This window comes from Nerophis lumbriciformis, linkage group LG04 (genome assembly GCF_033978685.3).
Source record: "Nerophis lumbriciformis linkage group LG04, RoL_Nlum_v2.1, whole genome shotgun sequence".
Lineage (NCBI taxonomy): Eukaryota > Metazoa > Chordata > Actinopteri > Syngnathiformes > Syngnathidae > Nerophis > Nerophis lumbriciformis.
The window spans coordinates 44,144,923-44,161,141 of NC_084551.2; the positions used below are offsets into that span (position 1 = coordinate 44,144,923).

The window sequence follows — 16,219 nt, forward strand, 5'->3', positions numbered from 1 at the left end:
ACACTATTTGTTATGTCCGCATGTAAACCCGGAGTCGGCTTCCATTGCAATACGGTGCAAAGATGAGTGATGAGAGGCGGCCAATTTCACTTGGAAACAAACTCAAATGGAACTTTACATAAAACTGAAGTAATTTGTTGGCATTGCAGCGACAAACTTTCTCATCATTGGCGCACAACAAGTTTAAAATAGCTTCTTAAAGCAAAGCACATACAGGGTTTACGTGGGGCATTAAAAAGCATTAAAAGTCATTAAATGGATAGTCAATACGTCAATCCATCGAAAGATAAATTAAAATGAACTCAATAACTTGGCGGTCATCAATAAGTTACTAAGTCTGTCTGTGTTTGATTTCTTCGGCTTTGGCTTTCAAACTAGTAAGGTCCGAAAGTGTGAACAGCACTGCCTCATAGCGGACACACTGGACGGCACAAAAAAAAGCTTTGCCATTGTAGGCGTGGAGTCATTAACTCTGACATCATGTCATGTTCATGAAGAAGCTGAGCTATACAATTACATGTACAATTATATAATTACATTTCTGAATAGACAGTCCATATACAAACCCTGTTTCCATATGAGTTGGGAAATTGTGTTAGATGTAAATATAAACGGAATACAATGATTTGCAAATAATTTTCAACCCATATTCAGTTGAATATGCTACAAAAACAACATAAACATTTTTTTTGCAAATAATCATTAACTTTAGAATTTGATGCCAGCAACACGTGACAAAGAAGTTGGGAAAGGTGGCAATAAATACTGATAAAGTTGAGGAATGCTCATCAAACACTTATTTGGAACATCCCACAGGTGTGCAGGCTAATTGGGAACAGGTGGGTGCCATGATTGTGTATAAAAACAGCTTCCCAAAAAATGCTCAGTCTTTCACAAGAAAGGATGGGGCGAGGTACACCCCTTTGTCCACAACTGCGTGAGCAAATAGTCAAACAGTTTAAGAACAACGTTTGTCAAAGTGCAATTGCAAGAAATTTAGGGATTTCAACATCTACGGTCCATAATATCATCAAAAGGTTCAGAGAATCTGGAGAAATCACTCCACGTAAGCGGCATGGCCGGAAACCAACATTGAATGACCGTGACCTTAGATCCCTCAGACGACACTGTATCAAAAACTGAATCAATCTCTAAAGGATATCACCACATGGGCTCAGGATTACTTCAGAAAACCACTGTCACTAAATACAGTTCGTCGCTACATCTGTAAGTGCAAGTTAAAGCTCTACTATGCAAAGCGAAAGCCATTTATCAACAACATCCAGAAACGCCGCCGGCTTCTCTGGGCCCGAGATCATCTAAGATGGACTCATGCAAAGTGGAAAAGTGTTCTGTGGTCTGACGAGTCCACATTTCAAATTGTTTTTGGTTATCGTTATCGTGTCATCCGGACCAAAGGGGAAGCGAACCATCCACACTGTTATCGACACAAAGTTCAAAAGCCAGCATCTGTGATGGTATGGGGGTGCATTAGTGCCCAAGGCATGGGTAACTTACACATCTGTGAAGGCACCATTAAGGGGGGGGGTTACCCACATATGCGGTCCTCTCCAAGGTTTCTCATAGTCATTCACATCGACGTCCCACTGGGGTGAGTTTTTCCTTGCCCTTATGTGGGCTTTGTACCGAGGATGTCGTTGTGGCTTGTGCAGCCCTTTGAGACACTTGTGATTTAGGGCTATATAAATAAACATTGATTGATTGATTGATTGAATGCTGAAAGGTACATACAGGTTTTGGAACAACATATGCTGCCACCTAAGCGCCGTCTTATTTCAGCAAGACAATGCCAAGCCACATTCAGCACGTGTTACAACAGCGTGGCTTCGTAAAAAAAGCGTGCGGGTACTTTCCTGGTCCGCCTGCAGTCCAGACCTGTCTCCCATCGAAAATGTGTGGCGCATTATGAAGCGTAAAATACGACAGCGGAGACCCCGGACTGTTGAACGACTGAAGCTCTACATAAAACAAGAATGGGAAAGAATTCCACTTTCAAAGCTTCAACAATTAGTTTCCTCAGTTCCCAATCGTTTATTGAGTGTTGTTAAAAGAAAAGGTGATGTAACACAGTGGTGAACATGCCCTTTCCCAACTACTTTGGCACGTGTTGCAGCCATGAAATTCTAAGTTAATTTTTATTTGCAAAAAAAAAAAAAAAGTTTATGAGTTTGAACATCAAATATTTTGTCTTTGTAGTGCATTCAATTGAATATGGGTTGAAAAGGATTTGCAAATCATTGTATTCCGTTTATATTTACATCTCACAAATTCCCAACTCATATGGAAACGGGGTTTGTATGTTGACAAGCATACGTGGGAACGGAGCTGCAGCGTGATCGCCTCCTTTCTCACAGCCAAGCCAACATTTCAGACGTGCAAAATATAGACAAAGTTTAAGTCTTGATAAATCACAAAGTGTGTGCTAAAAAAAAATGTGTGTGCATTTTCTCAGAGTACTGTGGGCGCTCTGATGATGAGCAAATTTTCTGCACATACATGAAGACAAAAACGCAAAATGAATTGCGCTCCTTATTTTGCTAACTTAAGAAACGCAATCCTCGACACACAAACATAGTAGATCAGCTTGGCATGTGCCATCAAGTTTGCACGTGTTTTAGTACACGCAAAACTTTAGTAGATCAGATTAAATGTACTCCAACAAGCACACGTGTTTGGTTTTTTCTCGTATTTTACTTAAGTAATTTACAAAAGATAAACATGATAAACTATAGTCTACAAGGAGCTATCAGCTACACAACAGCAAAGCACATAATAGCACACAACCTCGACATAAGTAATAAGTGTCCTTAATTAAACAATATTGCAATCCAAAACATCACATTTATCATTATTAACGAGTGTCAAATAATTACATTTGCATATTTCGCCATGCCGCATATTACGGGGCGGCATGGCGTAGTGGGTAGAGCGGCCGTGCCAGAAACCTGAGGGTTGCAGGTTCGCTCCCCGCCTCTTGACATCCAAATCGCTGCCGTTGTGTCCTTGGGCAGGACACTTCACCCTTGCCCCCGGTGCCGCTCACACTGGTGAATGAATGATGAATGAATGATAGGTGGTGGTCGGAGGGGCCGTAGGCGCAAACTGGCAGCCTCGCTTCCGTCAGTCTACCCCAGGACAGCTGTGGCTACTAATGTAGCTTACCACTACCAGGTGTGAATGAATGATGGGTTCCCACTTCTCTGTGAGCGCTTTGAGTATCTAACAATAGAAAAGCGCGATATAAAATCTAATCCATTATTATTATTATTATTACTTACACATACAAAGTATTTGAAGCAGAATTGTATTAGAAAGTATCCAGTAACAAACATGTCCGCATCATTTAATTTAACGCGTCATGAGCTTAACTTAATGAATTATTGTGGCCACTAGATGTTGCCAATAACCAATTACCACTCCTCTTCAACTGAAAGACAGCACAAGTCCATTCCAAATGTTAAAAATTGAATAGGTTGGTGTTTTTCACACCTACCATTGTTCTCTGCGTGACTAATTTCACTTGAATAAACCTTTTCTAACCTTCCACACTACAAGTAATGAAAGTATGTACGCTTCCTTCTGATACTGTATCGATTCAAAATTGGATCAAAATCGGTATCGTATTCGACGCAAAAAAGTTGTATCGCAAAAACAGTAGCACCTCTTGCAGTATACAACAAAAATGGTCAACATATTGTGCTTTAAACACACATTTTGCCACAAAATATCCTATTTTGTTAAGTTAGGTTAGCTGGAGACTTTATGTATCTTGAAGGACCAAAACGTTGAATACGAAATGCAGCAATGGATGTTTTTACCTTGAAGTTGTTCAATGAGGGTCATTGCCATCCTGGAACCCTGAGCGTCAAACACCACCTGACCCTAAAACCACAAGGTGAAGAACAAAGCCAAGTTTGGATCCAGACTGCCTGTGGATCCCGTCCTGCTTTGGGACTTACCGAAACCCCCTCGAAGGAGCTGGTGTTGAGAGCACGGTAGATCTCGGACGTGATGTCGTGGTTGTTGTAGTTGAAGTCCTCCAGCCGCCGACCTTTTGCCTTGAGCGGCGCCACCGTCTTATTGAGGGCCAGTGCCAGGGCCCAGACTGCGTCGTAGGCCAAGGGGGCCTCCTGGAAGCCGCCCGTCTCTTCGGGATTCATTCCTCCCAGACGAGACATCAAGGCAGCCAGAAACTCTTGTGATGTCTGATTGAGGGGCGAGAGACAGAATAAAACGGAACTGAGAGGAGACTTCGCCGAGATAAAAGCAGATTCTGGTGAGACGATGTTTAAGACGAAGGCGGAGAGGAGTGAGCAACTTTTCAGTCTGTCCAGCTTAAATAAAGCTGGGAATTTTGGGCGAAAATGTTTTTTATTTAAATATAACAAAAATATAATCATTAAAATATATACTAACTAAACAAAATAGATTAATTTATTAATTATTTAAATTGTGAAATATAATCTGAAATAATTGTACTGAAATGATTTACTTATTTATGTGATATTTATTAGAATTCATGTATAATCATATTGATTATATTGACTTTTTTGTTAACTATCATAACATTTGTTTAAAAAGCATGTAGCATTAAATAAATGACAATAGATCCATGATATCTCTCATTCTGTAAATACAAATATAAAATAGAAATAATACAATCTCAAGGTTTAGTGAAATCTTCTTCTTCTGTCGTGTGTCTTTAGATTTTCAGCTCTGTTGAGGCAAGCCAGGTCAAAGTGTCATCGTCCAGGTCAATCAGACCTTGTTCGCCATTTGGTGGCCGGTGTTTGGGGCAACTAGTTACTACATGCTCTACTGTCTGGACTGGGTCCCCACACTCGCAGGAGGCATCTTCCGCAAGTCCCCACCTCTTCATTGCTGCTCCGTAGCGTCCGACGCCGGTCCTCAAGCGGTTGAGGGTTGTCCACTGCTTCCGAGGCAGTTCCTGGCCGGAGACGTCTGTGGGGTCGTCGATGTAGTGGTGCAGCCTAGATGGTTCTGCTAACTTCCACCGTTCTCTCCATCTCGTCTTGACCCAGGTGGCCTTGGAAGTATCAGCTGATGTTGTGCTGAGCAGCTCGTGGGCTTGCATGGCAAAGGGGCGCCTTGACTTTAGGCGCACGTGTCGTGGTGTTTCTGTGACGATCTTATGGAGGAGGTGGGATTCGCTGGTCTGTGCCTTTCGGTAGAGGGCCAGTGTGGCTGCTTCTCGTCTGATGTTTGCCGGGGCGATGCCAGCGAGGATGGGCAGTTGGTTTACTGGGGTCCCTCGCAGGCACCCGGAGATGGTCTGCAGGGCGCTGTTGAGGGCGACATCCAACTTCTTTACATGGGCGCTACGGCACCAAAGTACTCGGCGGCTGAAAACACCAGGGCCAGCGTGGACATGTGCAGTGTCTTCGTCGTGGCTACCCATGTGGTGCCGGCTAGCCGCCGTATTAGGGCGGCACAGGCACTTGTCTTTGCCTTGGCACTGTGCAGGTGTTGTTTGAATGTCAGTGTTCTGTCAAGCTTCACACCGAGGTACGTGAGAACAGGCTGGGACTGTAACCGGGCATGCGGGGGAGACAAAGACAGCCTCTACGTGGCCTCCCCTACGAGTAGCTTACAGGTTCAAAAAGCCTACAAAAGCGAAACTAATGTCTTTACCACGTCTGCAGACCGCAAAAAGCCTAGTTGGTTTAGTGAAATTATTTCATATTATATGTCACAATTTAACTATTGAAACTTTTTTTTTTTTTTTTTAATTTTCAATGTATATATTTTTATTTTTCATTGCCAATGAAATAAATAAATGCATAATTAAACAAATACATTTGAAAGTAGGTTTAACGCAACTATTTTAGACGATATTTCACAATTAAATTAATCAATCACAAATTTATGGACACATTGATAATTAGTTTCTGATTTTATTTACCTAATTTGTACTTTGATAACACAAATACTATCTATTGCAGGGGTGTCCACAGGGCGGCGCTTATTGCAGCACGTTATTTAGTAGCCCTTGTCTTATTCTGAAAATGTAATAATTTCGTTATACAGTATATCAGGTGTTCTTCACATTTTTGACCTCAGGGCCCAAGTTTTCCACTACAGAGGGGCCTTGGGGCCCACTCAAATATTAACACTGAATTCATACTCTTACTCTTGATTTTAATCGTATTAAATAATTACATCTGACATACAGTACGTCCAATTTACCAGGATACACCTTGTCAAATGAAATGAAAAATGTGTTGATCACAAAGGTTATTATCAAGGCTTACATCAGGCTGATTACAAAAATAAATACTAATCAAATACACTACAAAAAAGGGACTCATAAAAACTGATGAAAAATACAATTACACAATGCTAAAACAAATAAAGTCTAACTTAATGATAAATAAGTTTCTTAAATAAACCGTCAATAAAATTAATAGGCCCTATGGTTAAGAAACACTGGTATATATGATACACTCATAACTAGGGATGTGTACCGGTATTTTCTGGTACCGGTTCCTAATTAAGTCGGTCCATGAGATTCTGGACTAATGATACTGGTTTTGTTTCAGCTGACCGACACATTAAAATCATCTTTGAATAATGACAAATAAAGAAGCAACACCGCACAAAAAGTTGTAACACCACAATATTCCCTCCTCAAAAGTTCCTCAAAGTCACGCACGTTGTGTCAGTTTGAAGTGAACACACTTTACTCACGACCGCGTTTTATCAACCGTCTTCCTAGCGAGCCATTATTCCACAGGCCAGGAATAATCCACTCATGAAAAATGTAGGTAATATAATAATCCATGAAGTTGCTTTGAAGCAAGATAGCATCTGCTGTGACTGACAGGTCTCTGTTGCGCTCTGACGTCACTACATCGCGCCGCGTTTGCGTGCCATTAAAAGACATCTTGCTTAAATGTATTTCAGTTTGTTCTGTCTCTTGACTACAAACTGGACGATCAAGCATTACACTGGCTCATTGAGTCTTTTTATTTGTATAACACAGACTACACACATACATACATCGGTAGCTGTTAACACTCAATATGCCTTCCGGTCCGTCACTCAAATACGTCTGTGTGCAACATAAACACATAATTCCTATTGTTACAAATTGCACACCCGCATAACATGTTAATTGACTGTATTGAGATATATATGATATATTTGATATGATTTAATGTGAGTGTGAGGGTTGGCCCTGTGTTGGCCCTGCGATTAGGTGGAAATTTGTCCAGGGTGTATCCCGCCTTTCGCCAAATGCAGCTGGGATTGGCTCCAGCATCCCCCGCGACCCGAGAGGGACAAGCGGTAGGAAATGGATGGATGGATATTTGATATGATGTATCATGTAAAATGTCTGTGTTTTGCACATGCATGCCATACATACATATTATTTCCAGCGGAGTGTAATTGTAATGAATAAAAAAACAGTGCTGGATCTGTGTCGTCTATACAAGAAGATGACATAACTGCATTTCACCTTGCACTGCACACCTTGCATAGTTGGCTTCTTTAGGACTTAAAAAAACAGGTCTGCCCTGACATGTACAGTACATCATCATGTCAACATCATGTTGGAGGGGTTATGGTTAAAATTGTGCTAACATAAACACTATATCAAAATGCATTTTTTTACATCTTTATTTCCACAAATGAGATATAGTACTGATAAGAGTACCGCTAAACATCAGTATCGATAACGAATATCTATAAGGGTATCGAACCAATAAAATCTTAACAATATTCATCCCTACTCATAACTTTTGCCTTGTCACCTGTAACAAAAAAGCTAAGATGTAGATGTTTTGTACGGTTATTTTATCATACATAGACTGACCTACATTAGCTTGCTTATAATGCCTGTAACGTACAAGATGTATCAAAGTAGCCCCCGCATCCTCTTCTTTTTATGTATGCGTCCATACATGGATGACAGACAACAAATTAGCTGAACTGTTGGATGCTAACCATTTTTATGCTAACTCACAGACTAGGTAGGCTAGGTAGTTCCTAGCGTTGTCGCCATCGCCACTATCAACGTCCTGTTTGTTAAAAAATAGCCGAGATGTAATGAAGGACAAAACTACCGCTGACGGAAAACGTGGACTGACAACTGACTCTAACGCCTCACAAAGTGTTTTGGGTGTAAATTCGCCCTCAGTGATTTGTCACCCGCATACTTTGGCAGGAGAACAATTAAGCTAATCTCTGAGTGCTCATGTGTGACGGCAGATTATTGCGAGCAATCATCAAGATGTCCCAGAGGATTCCCCGAGGCCCACGCACGTCCAATTCAGCGCTGACAAGTCCGATTCATTAAAATTCCACCTTGGCATTTAAATGGCGATGTGCAATCGCACATCCTACGGTGCCTGGCACGCCGGCTGTCTGCGGCCACCCCAGCCTGGAGAAATATGCCAATTTGAAACTTGGAAATTAAATTTGAAATAGACTGATAATATGCAGGCGCCTCCGTCGTATCTGGGACATTACACGTTCACGCCGACAGGTGTGCTTTTTTTAATTCAACTAACAGCCGCTGATAATGGGGGCAGGGGGAAGGACAAGTAAACAAGAAGAGGAAAAGTCAGGAAAGGTCAAAAGGAGAGATGCTTTAAGAGGATTAAACAGCGTGAATGTGGAGCTGAGGCAGGAAGTGGCGCTGAGATGCTAAAATGCTGACCCAAAACAAAAATGGAGGAACCCCCCTTCTACGTTTGTATTTCGTGAGGCGAAATCCTCCTTCTGTTGCAGATTTAGGAATATTCTTGATAAACAGCGCATTAACGCTGGAATATTTATCTCGGTAAACACCCAAGGCGCCAACAGTAACAGTTTATACACGACAAAGAATGACTTAAATAAATGAAAGACTTGCCAGCACACAGCTAAACTGTTGCCTACAGTGCAAAAAAACAGATGTTTATAATCCACATTAGATTTTCTTTTTTACAAAACAAACAGCATCTCAAGCTAGTTTAGCTAGCATTAGCTTCACACACAGATGCTTAGCCAATGGCTCTGTTTAGCTAATTCATACCTGCCAACTTTTGAAATCAGAAAAACCTAGTAGCCAGGGTCCAGGGGCCGCAGGCCCCGGTAGGTCCAGGACAAAGTCCTGGTGGGGGGTTCAGTTCGCCCCCCGACGCAAAATGATTGATTGCATTCAGACAGGTTAAAATGTTGCTAAAACCATCACTTTTCTATCAGTCACAGTGACTTTTCAAAACAAAAATATTACAGCAAAAATCATATGGGTTGATTGACATGTTTATTCTGTAAGCTAACTTCAATAGTTTGAAATTATTTTGACAGTTAATGCCAGTTATCCTGTCAACCTTTCACAAGACTTCAATTTGTTAATTGAAAGTATAAACAGTATAAACACTTTTTACAGTAAACAAATGGTAAAACAGTACTAAACAATTCCATTAAAAAAAAATTGGTGTCATTATTAACTTTCTGTCCAAGCTTGTATAATCTACTGCCTTGTTCAATTGTAAAAAATATTCTGTGCCTAAAATTCACATTTCTATCACAATTATCATACTGTAAACATGGTAAGCTAACTTCATTAAAATTAATAGTCCTGTCAATAGCATGGAATTACAATTCAAATGTAGTTTTTTTGTAAGCCTTTCAAAAGAATTCAAAATGTGAAAAATTAATGAAAATTAATTTAAGCCATCAGACACTTGAAAAGTGGCACATCACATCTCTAATGTAATCATTTTAACTTTTCAACAGAAATAGCACTGCAAAAATATTAAGGACATACTTCTGTATTTTGTTAGTTATGCTGTCAACATTTAACAAGATTTCTTCAACTTGGACTTGAAAGCATAAATAGTATAAACACTTTTAACAGTATAACAGTACTAAATACCTTTTTGTGGCTAAAATCCAAATTTAGCAACGGCATTAGACTTGTGTTTTTTTGTCCCAACGTGGTCTTTTACATCGCTAATTCCTCCGTGTCCGATCGAAAAATCTTGTCTGCACAAGGTGCAATTCGTGTAGTTTTCACCCTTTTTGGAACGGATAATTATTCCCGGATAGGCTTTTGAATATTCTTCACGGAATGACTGCAGTTTTCTTTTCGGTTTAAGACTCGTTTGCGATTTTTCTCCGGCTGATTCCATGATCGTTCGCTCGTTTGGAAACAATGGGCAACAGGTGCCTCGTGCTTGGCAGCGGTGCTATAAATAGCCTCGCGCATGGCATTCGGAATGGCTCGATAGGAAGTTACGGGAAGCAGTGTCGATTGTCATTGTTGTTACGCGATTTCGTGAATAAAACTTAAAAAAAAAAAAAAAAAATTATTAATGAAAAACCGTATTTTTTATCACTGCAACCGTAACCCGGAATAGGTTGATGAAAACCGTACTAATTACGGGAAAACCGGAGTAGTTGGCAGGTATGCTAATTACAGAAGGAAATAAAAAGGAATCGTTTTTATTGGTGCTAGTTAGTTATTGGGTTTCGAGGATGAATTTCTAACTATTTGCGAAGGATAGAGCAAATACTGAAGAAGCCACATATGGACAACACACATGGCTCAGCGTACTGTGGGCGTAGTGTACTGCACTGAATGTGTAATGTAATGTATACTCAACTCTGTATACACTTGCTCTTTTGTAATATTGCGACTCTTTTTAATTGCCAATAATACTTCTAAATAAACAAATGACAGACTGAATGACTGAGCACTAGAGTTGTCCCGATACCAATATTTTGGTACCGCTACCAAAATGTACTTTGATACTTTTCGATACTTTTCTAAATGAAGGGAACCACAATGAAAACAAAATCGTATGATACATTATGTATCATACTTATATGTATCATATGTTAAAGTTAAAGTTAAAGTACCAATGATTGTCACACACACACTAGGTGTGGTGAAATGTGTCCTCTGCATTTGACCCATCCCCTTGTTCACCCCGAGGGAAGTGAGGGGAGCAGTGGGCAGCAGCGGTGCCGCGCCCGGGAATAATTTTTGGTGATTTAACCCCCAATTCCAACCCTTGATGCTGAGTGCCAAGCAGGGTCCCATTTTTATAGTCTTTGGTATGACTTTGGAATTATACATATGTTTCTTATTGCAATCAAATAACAATTTTGTCATTAAATAAGATAGTGAACATACTAGACAACTTCTCTTTTAGTAGTAAGTAAGCAAACAAAGGCTCCTAATTTAGCTGTTGACGTATGCAGTAACATATTGTGTCATTTCTCATTCTACCATTTTGTCAAAATTATGAGGGACAAGCGGTAGAAAACAAATTATTAATCTACTTGTTTATTTACTGTTAATATCTGGCTATGTTTTGTTTTAACATGTTAAAATGTAAGAAGCACTTATTTTTTTGTTGTTTGATACTTTATATAAGTTTTGGGTCGTACCACGAATTTGGGTATCGATCCGTTGCAGGGTCATACATTGGTCATATTTAAAGTCTTCATGTATCCAGTGACATATTTCCTGAGTTTATAAACATAAAAAAAATGTAAAAGAGGAAAAAAGACTATGTGGTGATAAAAAATGTTGACGTAATCATTGTAGTAACAACTAGATACAGCTCTTGTACTTAACATCATTACAATTGATATCTGTGTAGACCCACTGTTTTGTTTACATTCAGGAGCGCTAGCTTGTTGTTAGCGGTTAGCTATTGTATCCTCCTACGGTGTGTAGTGAAGCATGTTTAGCTATTTTTCGACCTGCTGGGAGGATTTTTGTAAGAAATGTACTTTATTTGTCACCATGGAGGCAAGGACTAGTGATTTAGAAGTAGCTAAAACACTACAGAGAGACGTTAGCCGCTAGCTAGCTATTAGCTGGCTATGTTTTAAATCCCCTTGCAGAGCAGCGCTTCAGTGTTTATAACTCTAACTGTATCATTAGGTTTAAAGCCAAAATACGTCTATTCTCACTGACATACAGTGAAAAACTCATTTTTTCTGCAGCACTTTCCCGGTTTTCGCGTCGTGACTGAGGCAGAACATTTCCAGACTATAAGCCGCTACTTTTTTCCTACACTACACGGCTCATCAAACGATGCGGCTAACCTATAAAAAAAAATTCCGCTAATTGCCATAATGTTTTGTGTTCAATAATTTTCATTAAACCCAAGCAGAGGACTGAAATGGCGCTTTATTGTTTGCGCTATGGCGCCATCTTTTGGGCGAGTTCGTTCACTGCAGGTGCTGCGAATTGAAAATATACTTTCTGTTTTGCCTCAAACCGAAAGTATAACCGTCAATAGCATTTCTGCTCCATTCATCACTCCAAACAACGTTTGTAAGTTTCACAATTTGACTAAAACAATTCTTACTTACTAACTTACTCTGTGATGTCTGTAAGGGTGTTTTCATGCATATTTGTACATGCTATCACAATGGATTGAAGCTAGCATCGTTAGCATTAGCTAATATGCTAACACGTCTACGAGTGTCTGTTAGTATTATTAACATACAATGGCGTTCATTTTGTATTGTTTGTTTCACAAATGCCTCAGTAAACTCACCAAAACGTCACCGTGGAGTTATTGAGTCTGTTTAGCTGATTGGTGAGCGAGCTTCCGCATCTAGTGGGTCCATGGCGATGACTTCTGTTTTGTCTGATCAACCCTTTTACTGCCGTTTTACAGGCACCGCTTGGAAACAATGAAGGCAAGTAAATAAACATTTACAAAATATTTCTGTGTAAAGAGAATTTCACAACGTATATATCTGTGATTTATACTGTAGTACAGTACGGTGCAGCTAATATCTGGAAAATACCTTTTTCTTTGAAAATTTAGTGGGTGCGCTTCATAGTCCGGAAAAGTAAAAGGGCATACTGGAAAGCCTTATATGCCCGTTGTGTTGAAAGTGGTGTTTTAATCTGAATAATCACAGTGTTGCTGTGGGTTCATTTTTATTCATCACGATTCAATATCATTAATTTTCAACCTGCATTTATAGTCTTACATTATGTCTGATTTTCAAAACAAACATTTATCCACATTAATGTGGACCTGTTACTTCTTTTGTGTTATTATTAATGTGCTATTTTAAGATGAAAGTGCTGCAGTGAAAAGACAACTCCTTTCTGCAGAGTGTGCATAACACCTGATTTGATTATTTATCGACTCGGCAGACCTAATAGGGGACGATGTCGTCTGTGCTCACGGAGCGTGATGACTCTCATAAACGTCACGACCTCCTGACAAGTCATTAAAACCGATGCCAGAGGTCAGGAAAATTCCTACCCGTGATTAATTTTACAAGAAACCATCCAATTAAATCTGAGATACTACTCTGTACTCCCCAGTAGCTTGGGGATGGCCTGGCGACAACGCTAATAACAGCATGGCCCGTCTTTGGGCTGGATGGAGACATTACTATAAGCTACAGGTGTTCAACTTCAGCATAATAAAAAAAACATATAACCAGCCTGTCTGCATGATTTTAGTATTTCCCATGACATTACTTTAAAATACTGACATTTTGAAGGTGCTGCAGACCTTTACGTTCACAGTTCGGAATCCTAACAAATGTCTAATTGATTTATTTCAGGACCTATTTATCCAAATAATTTACGACACCTTTAATATATTTCATGACACTGCATTCCATTGAAAAGCACAATGAAATGTAACATGAAACAATCACTTGGTGTGCAGGTTCAGAAACCTGATTGGTTGAACTGCAATGAAAGCCACACGTAGTTGATCCATGATGTCTCTTACAGACACCACGTTATAAAAAGCTATCAAATATTGAATACTGTATGTAAAAAGGTCATTAAATAGATGTATAACTAATGAAATCAATAAACTCTTACAGACATGCTATAAAAAGCTATCAAATAAGTAAATAGTCCATTAAAGGTCATTAAATAAATACAATGGTGGTAAAATAAATAAAAAGGCAATTGAATTTAATAAAGGTAATGAAGTCAATAAATTAGTAATGGAATACATGACTTAATCATATAAGAAAGAAAAAAATCTAATAAATAAAAGGTTACTAAATAAATAAAACGGTAATGAAGTGATTAAATTGTTCATGTAATTAAACAAGTCATGGAATACAAAAAATAATTAATAAATGCATTAATTATAAAATAAATAAAATGCTTTAAAATAAATACATATGAAGTTGTCCATTGAATATATTGGTCATGAGATAAATGAAAATACATTCAGTAAATCCCTTTGAGACAGTTGTGATTAAGGGCTAAACAAATAAAAGTTGATTGATTGAGTAAATAAAAAGGTAAATACACTATGTTCCAAATTATTATGCAAAGTACATTTTACTCAAATTTTCATAAATAATTGATGCAAATGTCAGTCAGTATAATTTTCAAGTCATCAGCCGTTAGAGTTTAATTCAAATTAATTTCATAGAACAAATCTCGAAATGATAACAGTATTTTTTTGACAATAAATGAATAATAAATAACTCAAGAGTCCACTGTTCCAAATTAATAAGCACAACAGCGTTTCAAGACATTTTATAGGCTATAAAGAACTCAAAATGGTCACATGTTGGATTTGTAGCAATATAAGACCATATAAATTAAAAAATATTATGATTGAAATAACTTGATTAAACAGGCTGAGTTACATGTTAATATAGGACTCCTTGCTTGATATCACTTTAATAAGCCTTGCATCCATTGAACTTGTGAGTTCTTGGACAGTTTCAGCTTTAATTTCTTAGCAGGATGTTAGAATAGCGTCCCAGAGCTGCTGCTTGGATATGAACTGTCTCCCACCCTCATAGATCTTTTGCTTGATGATGCTCCAGAGAATGGGTGTCAAACCCTGGTCCACGGGCCAAATTTGGCCCGCCATGTAATTTCACTTGGCCTTTGAGGCAATATCAAATTAACACTAGAGCTGGCCCGCCGATTATATACAGCGGCGGTGCCGCGGTAACACCTCATTCACCGCTAAATCTCACACTTGCCAACCCTTCGGGGAGACTCCCATATTTCAGTGCGCCTTCCATAAAATCATCACATCCCCTTTTTGTCCAGTCCAACGAGTGCTAGCCCAGTCATATAATATGTGCGGCCCTTGGCACGCACTCACAAGAGAATGCAACGCATACTTGATCTTCATTGATACAGGTTACACTGAGGGGTTTGGTGGTAGCGGGGGGGGGGGGGGGGGGGGTTGGGGTTGGTGGTAGCGGGGTGTATTTTGTAGCGTCCCGGAAGAGTTAGTGCTGCAAAGGCTTCTGGGTATTTGTTCTGTTGTGTTTATGTTGAGTTACGGTGTGGATGTTCTCCCGAAATGTGTTTGTCATTCTTGTTTGGTGTGGATTCACAGTGTGGCGCGTATTTCTAACAATGTTAAAGTTGCTTATACGGCCACTCTCAGTGTAAACTGTATCGCTGTTGATGAAGTATGCGTTGCATTCGCGTGTGTGCGTACAGAAGCCGCTCATATCTTGTGACTGGGCGGGCACGTTGTTAGAATGGATGAAAAGCGGACGTGACGACAGCTCGTAGAGGACGTTTAAAGCAGTGCCTGTAAGGCACGCCCCCAAGACTGTGGAATACGAGATATAATGACTGATGAACACCCTCGTTCGATAATGAAGTTGCCTCAGCTCAAAGCCTGAGCCCCGACATTAATGAATTAGCATCCAAGAAAAGATGGCAGGTATCTGGCTTGGGCACATCAGATTAGATTAGTGTGTTGCAAACTGAGCAGTTTAAAGTCTTGAATGGTTGGTTTATTCATTGTTATTTTATTTTCTAATTTATTAGCCTGTGGAAAAAGTTAATGTTGATATTTACCTCAGAAGGCTTCACATAGAAAAGAGGCATTCAATTTTTATTTAAATTGTGTTTGATATGCCATTGATATTTTAAAATTATTATTATTATTATTTGAAACTCGATTTTGCATGTCACTATAAAGTTATATAAGCCTTGCTTGCTCAATATTTAATGCAAAACTTGTTTGGGTCCCTATCAAAAAGGTTAATTTGTTCAACCTTAGCCCGCGGCTTTTTTCAGTTCAAAATTTTGGCCCACTCTGTATTTGAGTTTGACACCCCTGCTCCAGAGATTCTCAATAGGGTTGAGGTCAAGAGAGGATGGTGGCCAAACCATCAGTTTCTCTCCTGTTATGCCCATAGCAGCCGGTGACTCAGTGGTGTTCTTTGCAGCATGAGATGGGGCATTGTGATG

At 39.4% G+C, this 16,219-nt stretch overlaps 1 protein-coding gene across 9 annotated transcripts in view; it reads right to left on the minus strand.

Moving 5' to 3' along the window:
* The window catches only part of gabbr1a (gamma-aminobutyric acid (GABA) B receptor, 1a), a 204,737-nt gene that overhangs the window by 52,933 nt on the left and 135,585 nt on the right, over positions 1-16,219 (minus strand). For all 9 annotated transcript variants that reach the window (XM_061955983.1, XM_061955960.1, XM_061955976.1 and 6 more), the window contains 2 exons: positions 3,981-4,226; positions 3,840-3,903 (listed from right to left, as the gene is read on the minus strand). In XM_061955983.1, the coding sequence (XP_061811967.1) occupies positions 3,840-3,903; positions 3,981-4,226 (310 nt within the window). The remainder of the gene's footprint in view (positions 1-3,839; positions 3,904-3,980; positions 4,227-16,219) is intronic.